At 55.1% G+C, this 14,208-nt stretch overlaps 1 protein-coding gene across 1 annotated transcript in view; it reads right to left on the bottom strand.

Moving 5' to 3' along the window:
• KCND3 (potassium voltage-gated channel subfamily D member 3) overlaps window positions 1–4,106 on the bottom strand; it is a 93,313-nt gene extending 89,207 nt beyond the window's left edge. Inside the window, exon 1 of the mRNA XM_066335668.1 lies at window positions 2,942–4,106. Within this exon, the coding sequence (XP_066191765.1) occupies window positions 2,942–4,050 (1,109 nt within the window). The 5' untranslated portion in view covers window positions 4,051–4,106. The remainder of the gene's footprint in view (window positions 1–2,941) is intronic.
• Between the last annotated feature and the right edge of the window lie 10,102 nt (window positions 4,107–14,208).

The raw sequence follows: 14,208 nt of genomic DNA, 5'->3' as shown, positions 1-14,208 counted from the left end.
ATAAAGCCTCCTGAGCAAAATTTAAATCATGTTAAATTAAAACCAGCCTCTGTTAAAGCAGGGCTGATGAGCACAGCGGAGGGATCAGAGATGCAGGGTCAGTATAATTTAATTCCTGTGCTTTGTTTCCCACTCCAGAAAAGCTGCTGCACCTGTCTCCCTGGGCTGTTGACTGCCTAAGGAGCCTGCAAGCCAGACTGGGTTTCTCTGAAGGGATTTGTGTGGTAACCCCACCAAAACCAGTGCTGACTTACTGACGCTGGGCTTCACCTTCAAGGAGAAATGCATTTTTATTGCCTTTTATTTATGGGTTTATGTTTATTTATTTATCTATTTAGAAATGTGATTTTATCCCAAGGATACTTGGGAATCTGGGAGAGCAGCTGGAGCACAGGGCAGTGGGAGGGTTAATGGTCTCCTTGGCTTTGCCTCGTTGTTGTAAGTCAACTTCTGTTTTACACAAATGGAGCTGATCTTAGTAACAGGGGAAAAGTTCTGCACATTCCAGATCACTCCTCCAAGGCAGCTCTGTGCAATGGTGGGATTCCAGCCTCAGGGAACCTTCACTTATGGGGATTTAAACATTTTGGTGGTGAAAACAAACTATATATGTATATATATATATGTGTATATATATATATGGTTTTGAGTTAAAACTGCTTCATATGTCCTCGTGGTAAATGCTGGCTGAATTATTAAGGACAAAAGGCAGGAAATGTTTAGGATCTCACTAAAAGCTCTGAGTGCCTCTGACATCCCGGCAGGGAAGTGGCCACGCTGAGGAGGGGAAGTCTGATGGGTTGGGGAGCACGTTGGAGACCTTGGCTGCATCTCTGGCAGTGCCTGCAGGAGGGACTGCCAGCACTCTCATTAGCAACAAGATCCTTCCAAACAGATTGGAAAGACTTCTGGAGAGAGGTATATGAGATATTGTCTGACAGTGCCAGCTGGGCAGAACTGGGAGGATTTTTGGGGACGTGAGGGTCAGCCCTGGATGGAGAACTCCTCCAGGAGGGTTAACCCACACACGGGGAGTCAAGAAGGTGGAAACACCCTGAAGTCCCAAATCAGAGATACCAGGGCTCTCAGTGTTGACTCTGACGGCATTTTACAGGTCCCTTCCCAATGAAGCCTTACAAAGCCATGTTTAAGTGTCTGATTTCTTAAATCCACATCAGCTCATTCCCAGCACTTGCCCCTCCATGGTTCCTGTGATTAGCACCAACTGAGCGCTCTGAGGTTCTTGGGAGCCCCGGGTTTGTCCCCGTGCTCAGACAGGAGGCAAAGGGACCCGGAGGGAGGCAGTGCCCCCAGGAGCAGAGCCCCAGAACATTCTGCCCCGACTGGGGCTGCTCCCAACGCCCACAGGACAGCCCCTGCCCCAGGCTCCTGCCACAGAGGTGTGACAGCACAGGTGTGAGTGTGCAGGCTGTGCCCCTGCAAGGACGGGCGGCAACGCTGTTAAACGGGAACCTGAAAGCAGAACTGGGTTTTCACACATCTCCCCCCGTGCAGACACCTGAAGGAGCCAGCCCAGGCAGGTGTCCCCTGAGGCTAATCAGAGGGCTGGGGACAGGAGCGGGGACTGGCCAGGACAGACCAGTCAGGACACGGAAAGCTGAGCCACAGCCTGGGCAGGGCTGGGAGGCAAAGCCCAGCTCTGATTTCCAACTGAGCTCTGCCTTTCCCAGGGTGAGGAGCAGCTTTTGCCATAAACCTGCAAACTCTGCCCAGCTATGGAAAAGGAAGAATAAGAGATCTTTAGGTGACTATGACAAACAGGTTCTACACTTGCACTTAATGAAGAAATTCAGACTTTCAGTTGTCATATGCCCAGATTCGGCGCCTTTCTGACAGCTGAATTATGATTTTAATAATTTAAAAGTGCTGCTGTAAGCCTGTTCATGTGTAATAGGCACAGAGAAGTGTTTAAAATCAAAGGCAGTTTAGAGAAAAAGTGGTCACTGCGTTACAAGGAGGAGAATTGTCTACATCTGAATATCAAACTGTGTGAACTCTCCAGTGGGAAAACTGTTTGCAAAGTAACTCTAAACTTCCTGTACTGTTGTGATGTGTGGGATGAGGAGACTGCCCTGGATCCTGGCTTTGTGTGTGCCCAAAGCAGCGGCCTGCAATGCCCCTCTCCTCTACACAGCCCTGCCAGGGTGAGGTCTGGCCATTCTGCGCACAGAGGATTCAGTTCAGAGCAGCAGAAGCACAAATCTGTAATCTCAGTCACAACATCTGCGAGACAGAACCGATACAAGGGGGGAAAGTGCCCTCCAGGCTACATTCCCCTTGCTTTGATTTCATTATCTTTGTACCTGTCTATGGGAATGTTTGAAATTCTAGTGCAGCCACCACAGCGCGCTCGGTTCTCCAACTCACAGCTGAGCACAGACAAGGAGCCCCAGCCCTGCCCAACTAAGTAAAGACCAGATCACGTCCTGGCCATCGCTGAGCGTTTCAGCACAGTGACCCACAACATCCACTAGAATTCAGCAAATCTGTAGTTCCTGGCAAGTCAAGGGGAGAAACAGCGACTGACATCGCAGCGAGACACAACAGACCCACCAGCAGCTTTGTGTGAAACGCGTGGCTGGAGCCCAAGCCACAGGGAGCAGAGCTCTCTCCCAGCCCCTCACGCTCAGCTCAGCTCTTCCCTCCTGCAGGAATTCATCAGAACCCGCTACTCCAGCACTCTGCCCCTCCTGCACTCGCTCACCGCCGTGCCGAGCATTTGTCAAGTGGGTGTAAGTGCTTTTTCTGCTTTATACAACCACACACAAATTGCAGAAGTTGTAAGGCAAAGAATAATCAAGCCCTCAACGCTCCCAGCCCCTTCTGGAACATGCACCCGGGAAAACGCCGAGGAGAAGCTGAAGTCAAGCTCCCAGTACATGCTTGCCTGCTGCTCAGGAGAAGGAAAAGTAATACTCACCCCAGTGTTGTCATGGTTACAATAGTGTACCAAAAGGAGGCAGGAATACTGGTGAATTTGCTCGCCGAGGACCCTTTCTCCGCATAAAACATCACAGTTGCAAAGATGATGATTGCCATGGTGAGGGAAAAGAGGAGAAAGCCGAGCTCAGAGGCGCAGCTCTTCAAAGTGTAGCCCAAGATCCTCAGGCCTTGGGAGTGGCGGGAGAACTTGAAAATCCTGAAAACCCTGAAAACCCTCAGCGTGACGAAGGCGCCGCTGACGTCCTCGTTGTTGGTCATCACCAGGCCGATGTAGTAGGGCATGATGGCCACCACGTCGATGATGCTCATGACGCTGCGGATGAAGCGGTAGCGGCTGGGCGCCGCGAAGAGCCGCAGCAGGTACTCCACGGTGAAGATCATCACGCAGGCCGTGTCCAGGCAGAAGAAGGCCACGGCGTAGCGCTCCCCGCACGGCAGCTCCTTGCTGCCCGGCACGGTGCCGCACGGCACGGTCTCCACCACGTTGGTGATGACGGAGACGGCGATGAAGAACCCCGTGACGTAGTAGAAGACTAAGGCCAAGGTGCTGGTGTGGGGGTTCTCGAAGGCTCGCCACATGGTCTGCCGGAAGCTCAGCGAGGGCATGGAGCCCTCCTGGTTGTTCTCAGAGTCGTTGTCGTCCATCAGGCGCTCCGCGTTCTCCCGCTTCCTGTCCTTGTACTCCTCGTAGCAGCAGTCCCCGATGATCTCGGGGAGGATCCCGTAGAAGGCCAGCTCTTCGTCGTAGGCAGAGATGCACTCGTACCTGGGGTAGTGCAGCTTGCCAGTTCTATAAAAATTGAGGATGCACCTGAAGACCTCGGGGTCCCGGTCGAAGAAGTACTCCTTGGTGTCTTCGTTGAAGAAGAACTCCTTCTCCGTGCTGCCCAGGAGAGTGTCCGGGTACCTCTCCAGTGTAGTCCTCCAGGTCTGGAACCGCCTGCCGCTCACGTTGAGGATGATCAGCTCATCCTGCCTCTTGTTCTTCTCCGTGGGGGCCAGCGGCATGGGGCAGTTGGCCACTGGCATCCATCCTATGGCCGCGGCCCTGGCGAAGGGCAGCCACGCCGCCACTCCCGCTGCCATGGTGAGCCCAGGCGTGTCACTGCAGACGGGGCCTGGGGCGCTCCTGGGGCGTGCTGGGAGTCAGAGCAGTTCCATCTGCAGCACGGGAGAGAGGAGAACACAGCACACAGTCACCAGGGCGTCCTGCCCCGTGGGGTGGGAGAGTCCAGGACGGGCACAGACACAAGAATTCCACCCCATTGGCTCACCCTCACCTCCCAGATGAAGTTCAGCATTGAACAAGGCACAGAGAATCAGCTCAGCGGGGTTATGGCATTATTATAGATTGAAATTTTTGAATAGTAAATGATTCCTCATTAAAAGCATTTTAAAAGTATCATAAACACAGTAATTTATATTTGCTTCCTCACAAACAAGACTAATCCATAATTCCCCAGGTGTAAGCCTCCTGTGCTCATCACTCTAACTACAGCTGTCAAGAAAGAGCTGGGAACTCCAGTGAAATCAGCCTGAGGTGGAATCACACGCCACGAAAACCCAGGACCGGGCTGAGCTGCATTCCCAGTCCTGAACTGCATTTCCAATCCTGAACAAGTTCAGTATGGTCTGAATTTGCTCTAAGAACATCCTTAGCTGAAAGAAATGGAAATTTTTCTGGTTTTCACCAGTTGTCCTCCATCTTTCATGCAAGGCCTGGCCTCAGCAGCAGCTTTCTGCTGCTCTCTTTCATCTAGAGCTGAGGTTTACTCCTGGCAAGTATCACAGCCCTCCAGTGGACCCAGAAAAATTCTGATTTTTGGGGAAACATTGTTCAGAATACCTGAGCACCAGTAAGCTCCTGTCCCAGGTGAAGGCTGGTGGGTTAAGCTCCCAAATACCAAGAACATCGGAATGAAGGAAGGCTCCAAGGTTGGAGAATTTCTTCCCAGAGGGAAGGAAGATGCTTTGCTTATTTCCTGGCTTACAGGGGCAGAATCCTTCAGCTGAAGAACTGAAGGACTCCTGGGTTGAAACAAAATACGTTTGCTGCACTCAGATTTTTGGATGAGGAATATCCCTGTCCAGATCCTCAGACACCAGAGGCCAACATTCTCTTGAAGTTTGAGTGGGGTTTGTATTCTGATCTAACCACGAATTTTTTTATATTTTTTGATCTTTGGTCAGAGTTCTTATGGTCTGTAACTTTTGTTTTAACCTGCTTTTACTTTCCCTTCCCTGGTGCTTTTCTAATTCTACCATGAAATTACCTGATGAAAGGTGCCATTGCCATGTAAAATGCATTAGGAGCCCTATCAAAAGTCAATTTATCAATGGAAATTCCATTGATTCCACCGACTCAGGCCCTCAAAGCCTAATTGTATCTTTGTAGCAGTTTTACTCTCAAGTTTTTAACTCACATGGAAGCTGCCATTCCCACCAGTGAGGCTGCAGAGTTATTGATTCCAAGGGGCCATCAAAACACTGAATAAAAAATCTGGAATCAGTCTGTGGTGAAAAGGCCTGAAGCACTCACAGAAATGCTCTTCCTCTTCGGGGCAAATTAACATTCATCACCTTAATGTGGAGCATCTTCCTATGCAATTTTACCATCGACAGGACAATTGAAATCCCTCGTGCGAGCATCTTACTGCTGCTGAAGAGCTTTTGTAATTACGGAGCACACAATAACCCGGAGTGATGCTCATCCCACGGAGACACTTCTCTTATCCACACGGCCCTGGGGCGAACATCCCTCAGCGTTTCCCTCCGCAGAGCTGCTCAGTGTTACAAAGCAGCGTTTTCCTCTCCCCCAAGGAGGGAATTCACTGCCTGAATCGCTCCAGCCCTGGGGACCTCGAGCTCAGCGCTGCAAACCCTCTCTGCAGGGCTTCGAGCAGCTCCCCCAGCCCTCAGCTGAAAGGGCATCTCCAGGGGCTCCGTGGGCTCAGGCTGCAGCCTCCTGCCGCCAGCGGGGGATCTTTTAACTTCCATGAAACACCGAAGAACACGAGGCAGCAAAACAAGATCTATTTCACCCATTAATCACTGAATACGCACAGGCAAATCATTGAGAAACCAAGAAAAGGCGTCTTGTCCTGCTTTCCCTGCTGGCAAACTGTCTTAATTTATTTTAATTTCACTTAGCACCATCGGCAGAGTCCTTCTGCCAGGGCTGGCTGGTGACCTGAGCAGTTTCAGCACACTGGATCCTCATCTCCCCTGATTTCTCAGGGGAACCACATCAGAAATCTCTTCTGTACTTTCCTAACTTTGTAGATTCCAGGTTACCTACATTAGCTGCTGAGGCACTATAAATACTTCACATATAATTGTTCCAATAAAGCACTGGTAACTCATAAGTGACTTACACCTTTTTAAATCAATTTCTAAAAGGTGAAATGGGTCCTTTCATGCTGGCAGTATATGTGGGGAAGTTATAAATATCTCAGCTGTGAAAGGGACAGGAGATTAAAGCAAAAGAGAAAGAAAGGGGAATTCTTCTGTGGGAGTTTAGTTCCCATTTCTCCGGGTCCAAGAGATGCAGCTGGTGAGAACAGAGCACACCCAGATTCATCCTCAGAGCTACACTGAGCCTGCCCCAACTGAGCCCCAAATACACAGGAGAGGCGCCTTCTCCTGCTGGAAATTATCCGAAGGACCCAGAGTGAGAAGAGTGGTGAAATTCCCTGTTGCAGAGGTTTTGCTTTTTCTTGTCCATGAGTCCTTGGAACTCTACCACTCCCCGAAGGACGGGAAAGAAAACTGGGAGAGAGAGGACTGGATTTATAATTCTGACCTGCCCAACCTAAGCTCAAAAAGAAGAAGCGACCAGTTTATCTGGAATGTAGAATTCCAGAATGGAGAAAGAACCCTCCTTTTCTGCCTGCTTGGATTTTGGTAACTGCTCACCAGTCTGTTTAGGCTGGAAAGCAATTGGCTGGACTCAAAATCTAATGTACTGTTGACAGTCTCTGGAGCTCTCACAGAAAACAGACACACTCTAATTCTAACAAGCATATATTTAGCTATATCCATATTTCTAATTTTAATTGCCATAATTTCTGCATGTAATTTTAAAGGAACTGGTTCTCAGCAGACCGGCACCCTGCTGATGACATTTAGAAGACCTGGTACACAAAATAGAATCATTTGCCTCCTGATTTAAAAAAGTACATGTAGAGGAAGGAATCTGTTTTTCTCCAGATAACTGTGGGGACAATGAAACCGCGCAGCAGATTTGATAGAAGGGGCTGAGCAGGAGCCCGGGTCCCCTCCCAGCGCTCCGGAGCCCGCCGGGTCCCTCCCGAGCACGGCTCAGCCTGGAACAGCGCCGACAGCCCGGGCTGACCCGGGAGAGCTCGGGACAATCCCCGACAGCCAGGGCTGGCCCGGGACAGCTCGGGACAAACACCGACAGCCGGGACTGGCCCGGGACAAGCACCGACAGCCCGGGCTGACCCGGGACAGCTCGGGACAATCCCCGACAGCCGGGACTGGCCCGGGAGAGCTCGGGAGGAAAAGCCGAGAGAGCAGGAACGACTGCTCACCGAAAGGCCCGGAAAGAAAGGGTGGGTTCTTACCGCCGGAGCTGCCACGGCAATGCCACACTGCTCAATGTCCCTCCATCATCTCAAGAGAGCAGAGACAACCCAAAAATCTCAGAGTTTCCCTTTCTAGGAGCGGCCAGGGCTGTCCTGACATCGGGCCGATAAACATACTGTAAGTTCCTTGATGAGGCACTGCTAACGGGAGCGAAGAGCCTGGAGATCATTCCTTCTTCCCTCTCCTGTCCTTGTTGGGTCAGGCTCAGGCAGCAAAGAGACCTTTGCTTCAAATCAAAATGTGTCAGCCAAAGCCTCGGTGTCTTCTGTCAGTCACACATTCCTTCCCCTTCGCGGCAACACCAGAAAATAAAACTTTCTGCAAAACACTCGCTCCCTCAGTCTGCCGGGGAGGTTTAGGAGCAAAAGCAACAGGCTCAGGATAAATGCACGCGAGCTTCTCCCCTCCCTCCCTGCCGGCCAGCCCCGTCCTGCGGCTCGCAGCGCTGCCTTACCTGCGAAGGAAAGGCTCCCGGAGCCCAAAAGCAGGGCTAAATGTGGGCAGCGGGCAGGAAGGGGGAGCAGCCTCTCCTCAGGATAAAAGGTGAGCTCTGCTGCCTGCCTCTCGACTCCCTCTCCGAATGCAGTCAGAAGCAATCAGTAAATGTGATCATCATTGTGAAAGTATATATAGAGATGACTAAACAGCTTCTCCCTCATTACCGCCGAGCCCGGGGCTCTCCTGCCTCTCTCGCCTGAGCTCGCTCGGCGCTGCCCCCTCCCCTCGCAGCCGAGCCCTCGCTGCCCTGCCCAGCGGGGAGCGGCCCCCGCGACCCCGGCGCCGGGATGGGGCCGGGATGGGACCGGGATGGAGCCGGGATGGGACCGGGATGGGGCTGGGATGGAGCCGGGATGGGGCCGGGATGGAGCAGGGGATGGGCCCGGGATGGAGCCGGGGATGGGAACGGGGATGGGGCTGGGATGGAGCCGGGATGGGGCCGGGATGGAGCCGGGGATGGAGCCGGGATGGAGCCGGGATGGAGCCGGGATGCAGCCGGGGATGGAGCAGGGGATGGAGCAGGGGATGGAGCAGGGGATGGAGCCGGGGATGAGGCTGGGATGGAGCCGGGATGGAGCCGAGGATGGAGCCGGGATGGAGCCGAAATGGAGGCGGCTGCTCCGGGCAGGCAGAGCGGAGCGAGGCTGGGGAAGGGCGGTGAGAGCTGACGGCGCTGGCAAATGGAGTCGTTAAATACACACCAGAGCCTACCCTGCATGCTAATGTGCCAAGGGGGAGATGGAATGGGGAAAGTATGGGCTGAAGTTCACGGCTCCATCCCGGAGCTCCCTGCGTGCCCCTCCTGGCTCCCGGGCAGGAGCGATTCCTTGTGGACGAGAAAACGAGCTATTCCTCCAGCATGACAAACCTGCACCAAACACCTTGGCCCGGGCGGGCAGCTCCGTTCAGGAATAAAAAGAAATCACACGGATTTAAACCGATCTTGCCCTATCTTCTTCTTCCTTCCCGCCACCTTTCCCTTTCCCCCGCGCCCTGCTCTTGTGCCTGCCCCGCTCCTTGGCAGCGCTTACCGCTCCTGCCCGCGCACCACTCAGCATCTCTCTGTCATCCACGGCCACAGGTTGGACTCGGCACTCGGAGACCCGGCAGCCGCGCTCATTTATCTGTTTGCTGTCGAATCTCCATCAAGTAAATGACCAGGAGCCCAGATCAGAGCGGGCCAGCCTTGCCCCGCTCTGCCGAGGAGCTCCCGGCGGCGCCTGACGCGCCGCAGCGATAGTTGATGATTTCCATAAAGTCAGAGCGGTACGAACACGAGCGAGCGGGGCTCGCCATCGCCTCCTGGGCGGCTCAGCACCGCGCCTACCGCGGGCTGTGCGGGGCTGTGAGGGGCTGTGCCGGGCTGTGCCGGGCTGTGCGGGGCTGTGCCGGGCTGTGCGGGGCTGTGCGGGGCTGTGCCGGGCTGTGCCGGGCTGTGCTGTGCCGGGCTGTGCGGGGCTGTGCGGGGCTGTGCCGGGCTGTGCCGGGCTGTGCTGTGCCGGGCTGTGCTGTGCCGGGCTGTGCGGGGCTGTGCCGGGCTGTGCCGGGCTGTGCGGGGCTGTGCCGGGCTGTGCTGTGCCGGGCTGTGCGGGGCTGTGCGGGGCTGTGCCGGGCTGTGCCGGGCTGTGCTGTGCCGGGCTGTGCTGTGCCGGGCTGTGCGGGGCTGTGCCGGGCTGTGCCGGGCTGTGCGGGGCTGTGCCGGGCTGTGCCGGGCTGTGCGGGGCTGTGCTGTGCGGGGCTGTGCGGGGCTGTGCTGTGCCGGGCTGTGCCGGGCTGTGCCGGGCTGTGCCGGGCTGTGCGGGGCTGTGCCGGGCTGTGCCGGGCTGTGCCGGGCTGTGCGGGGCTGTGCGGGGCTGTGCTGTGCCGGGCTGTGCGGGGCTGTGCGGGGCTGTGCCGGGCTGTGCCGGGCTGTGCTGTGCCGGGCTGTGCTGTGCCGGGCTGTGCGGGGCTGTGCCGGGCTGTGCCGGGCTGTGCGGGGCTGTGCCGGGCTGTGCCGGGCTGTGCGGGGCTGTGCTGTGCGGGGCTGTGCGGGGCTGTGCTGTGCCGGGCTGTGCGGGGCTGTGCTGTGCCGGGCTGTGCTGTGCCGGGCTGTGCCGGGCTGTGCCGGGATGTGCGACCACCGGCCAGCAGCGGCAGCGGCGAGGGGCGGCAGTGGGAGCGGCCGGGGTCACCCGCTGTCCCCTCTGCCCACGCTGTCCCCTGTTCCCTCTGCCCACGCTGTCCCCTGTCCCCTCTGCCCACGCTGTCCCCTGTCCCCTCTGCCCACGCTGTCCCCTGTCCCCTCTGCCCACGCCGCCCCCGCCCCGCCCGCAGGTGAAGCCACCCTCGGGTTCGGTGTCCCCGCGCCCCCCGGGGCCGCTCCCCGCCCGCCCCCCGCCCTCCCGGAGGACCCCCTCACCTCCGCAGGGCGCTGCCGGCCGCGGCCGCCCGCCCGGAGCCTCCGCGGCCATGCGGCTGCCGGGAGCCGAGCGCGGGGCTGCGCCGAGTGCGCGGGCGCGGGGCGGCGGCGGAGAGATGGGGAGAGACGGGGAGAGACAGGGGGAGACGGGGGGAGATGGGGAATGATGGGGAATGATGGGGGGAGATGGGGAATGATGGGGAATGACGGGGAGAGATTCGGAGCGATGGGGAGAGACGGGGAGCGATGGGGGGAGATGGGGAGGGATGGAGAGGGGAGCGGAGGGGTGCGGTGCGGTGCAGCCCGGTTCGCAGGGCGCGGCGCAGGGCGGCGATGGGGCCGGCAGCGGAGGCGATGGCGATGGCGGGCCCGGGGCCGGCTCGGAGCCGAGGGGCGGCGGCGGCGGGGGCGGGGGGCGGCGGGGGCTCCCTGCACACGGCCGCGTCCCCGCCCGCCGCCCGCCCGCCCGGCCGCCGGCAGGTGTCACCCCGAGCGAGCGGCGCCGGGCGGCTCCCGGGGATGGAGACAGGCATGGGGACAGCGGTGTGGGACCCGGGGTGGGGAGAGGGATGGGGACAGCGGTGTGGGACCCGGGATGGAGACAGGGATGGGGACAGCGGTGTGGGACCCGGGGTGGGGAGAGGGATGGGGACAGCGGTGTGGGAGCCCCGGGGCAGGTTCAGCACAGGGTGTGGGGGGCCCCAGCAGCCCCCCAGTGGGGACCCGAGTCCCGGGTGTGTAAGGGGGTGTGTAAAGGGGGGCTGCAGGGGTTGCAGTGCCAGGGGCAGCGGATGCTCCTCCAGATGCATCTCTGGGTGTTGGGGGGTCTGATGTGCCTCTGGTGCCTGAAAATAAGGGAAAAAAACGGACTTGGTACAGCCAGCAATGACCAGGGGCCTCTTTCCAGGTGCCTTTCTTCCCAGAGCTCTAAACCCAAGACTTCCTTAAAGGGAAAAAAATAAATAGGGAAAGACCTCTAAATCGTCAACATTTCAACAAATCAATGATCTGGTGCTGGAAACTCTGAAACCAGGAATTATTATGGCTCATGGAATTATTAGGGCTGGAAAAGACCCCCGAGATGATGAAGTCCAACCTGTGACCAAATCCTGCCATGCCCTCATCCCAAAGTGTCACATCCAGTCATTTCTGGAGCCATTCCAGGGCTGGTGACTCCAGCACTTCCCTGGGCAACCTGCTCCAGTGCCTCACCACACTTTCAGTGGTGAAATTTTTCCTAACATACAACTGAACCTCAACCTGATCTGTTCAATCCAGGGCCTGTTTTCTGATAATTCAGTGAAATTATTAAAAAATAACCCAAATTTCTGGATGCCAGGTCGTGAGTAGCCCTCCCCAAACCCAATAACATTTGTAATCTGCGTTACAGTGCCTGTGGAGTGCTGACGAGTTCATGCACACACAGGGTATCAGAACCTTTAGATTTCTGATAATTGGAGTTGTGTGCTGGACACATGAAGAGCTGTGTGCAAAGTGGATCCCAAAACTTCTGTGAGGAACTTTCAGTAGCTGTAAGAATCTGAACATATCAAAGCGCCCTGAATCCATCTTCATTAGAGGCCTTCAGAACTGCTTTCCCCTTTCAAACCCTCCCCATATCTCACTTGCTCTTTCCCTCTGCAGATGCTCAGAAGAAAGCAGAACCAGAAATGTCATTTGGCTTTTGCTGGTATAAGAGGTTTTTCTGTGATTTACAGTGTCGCCACTTCATAAAACTTCCTGCTGCTGTGTCTCTGGGGCGTGCTCTGGCCTCACTCTCTGCTGGGGCTGCCCTGGCTGTGAATCGCTTCTCCCCCATGACTTGGCCCCTTTTAACTTCCCATCTCTATTAAAAAGCTAATTTGGGAACTCTTTTGCAATGCTCCCAATTTTGTATTTTTAAATAGAGTATGAAAGTCAAAAGCAAGCTCGCTGCAGATAGTCTGAAGTGAAAATATTCCTTCTTCTGCCTTGCTTCTTTTTTACTGATGTATTTTCTCTGTTTCTTTCTCTCTTCTTTCTTTAACTCTCTCTTCTTTCCCTCTTTTCCTTTGGCTCTCTCATTCTGCCTTTTCTCTTTTCTAGGAAAAAACTCCTCTAAAAGATTGGTTCTATAGCCCCAATTACAGCTTTTATTAAAACTTTTTGGACAACTTTTTCTCATTCTGCTACTGAGAAGTAGAACCTGCTGGTGTTAAAACAAGCCAAGCAACCAGAGAAATCGTGGCATGAACTATCATGGTTAAATACCAATATTAAATATAGTTCACTTAGTTTTTTTCCCTTACATTTTCTTCCGTGTTTATATCCTCTGCCCCTGCAGTGTATTTTATTTATTGTGTTTGTTCTCTGCCTTGGGTGCTATTCTGCATAAATTCTGCATCTGAAGAGCCACTGAGTGCGTGGCTGTGCTGCAGGAGTTCTGCAGTGGCAGTTGCAGGAGCACCTCCCCGGGACTCCAGAGCCGTGTGTTCTGATCGTGTCCTGCAGCTTGTGCCAACAGTCCCCTCGCTGTGGCTCCAGGCTGCTGGAAACACCCGCATAGGTTAAAGGAAGATCATTAATAGGGTTATGTGGAAAAGCCGGTCTTTGGAACCTTAAAATGAAATGTGTGGTTCAAACTTTCATGGCCCAGGTCTGGCAAAGTCAGGAGTTCAATTCCCTTCCACTTTGTGTCCTGCTTTAGGGCTGGAATGGTCCTCACCAGGACAAATCTGAATTTTCTTTGAGACAGAAAAAGCCTGCCAAAATCGGACTAGGATCAAAATTTTGTTGGCTTTCTTGTAAGAAAAACCAGAATATTGAATGGTGAAAGCGTCCCTAAGAAATGCTTTTTTGTAATAAGGTTCTGCTTTAGTTTTCTTGCAGGAGCAGTACTGGGAATATTTCATAGAGACATGTCAACAATTAAATCCCGCATTCTCTCAGCATCCCTCAGGAGTTTTTAAGGGGACCTTGCTGTTGGCCCCAAAAGCCCTCGAGGGGAAATGTGCCTGGTTGTCAGGCCCCTTCTGAGCAGGATCCAGAGCCAGGGGATGTGTCTGGGTCACTGGGAGCAGTGCAGGGTGTCCGGGGGTGCTGTCGGTGTTCCCAGAGCCTCCCTCGTTCCCGTGGACAATTCCCACCCCAGCTCTGCTCTGCAGCCCTGCCCTGTCCGTGGGCTCTGGGAACCCAGGGCTCAGGGACACCTCTGGTTTACCTCGTGCTCAGCCTTTTCTCCCTCTGTGCCTGGAGACCTTCCAAGCCCACATCAAGCCTCACAGGCAGCTGCGTTCTGCTGCTGCCTCCCCAAAGGGGAGAGGAAGGAGCCGTGGCCGGGCTCCAGCAGCGCTGAGTTTTCCCAGCAGCTGCAGCGTTTTGTGCTCAGCTGCTGCCAGGGCATCAGGAAATGTCCCACATGGCAGGAGAGGGAAAAGGGCCCTGGAGGGCAGCAGTGACACCGAGTCAGGCCTTGGATTGATTGTCCTCTGTCCCCTGTCCCTGCCCAGCGCCCTCCGCGGCCCCAGCCCATTTCCCGGGGAGTTTTGGTGTCTGACAGCCCGGGCAGGATTTACACATTGCTCTTTATCCAAGTGCTCTGCAGCAAGTTCCTTTTGCAGGAGCTGCTCCCAGCCAGTTGGGAATTCTTGTAATTATGAGCCAAGCCGGGCTAAAAAGCTCTGAAGTGAGCAGAGCACAAGGCAAGAGCAGAGCTTTGATCTCACACTCGTGGTTAACCCGTCACCATCAAAGCCATCATC

Source organism: Sylvia atricapilla, chromosome 25 (assembly GCF_009819655.1).
Source record: "Sylvia atricapilla isolate bSylAtr1 chromosome 25, bSylAtr1.pri, whole genome shotgun sequence".
Classification (NCBI taxonomy): Eukaryota; Metazoa; Chordata; class Aves; order Passeriformes; family Sylviidae; genus Sylvia; species Sylvia atricapilla.
This window is presented reverse-complemented; position numbering and strand designations above follow the sequence as displayed.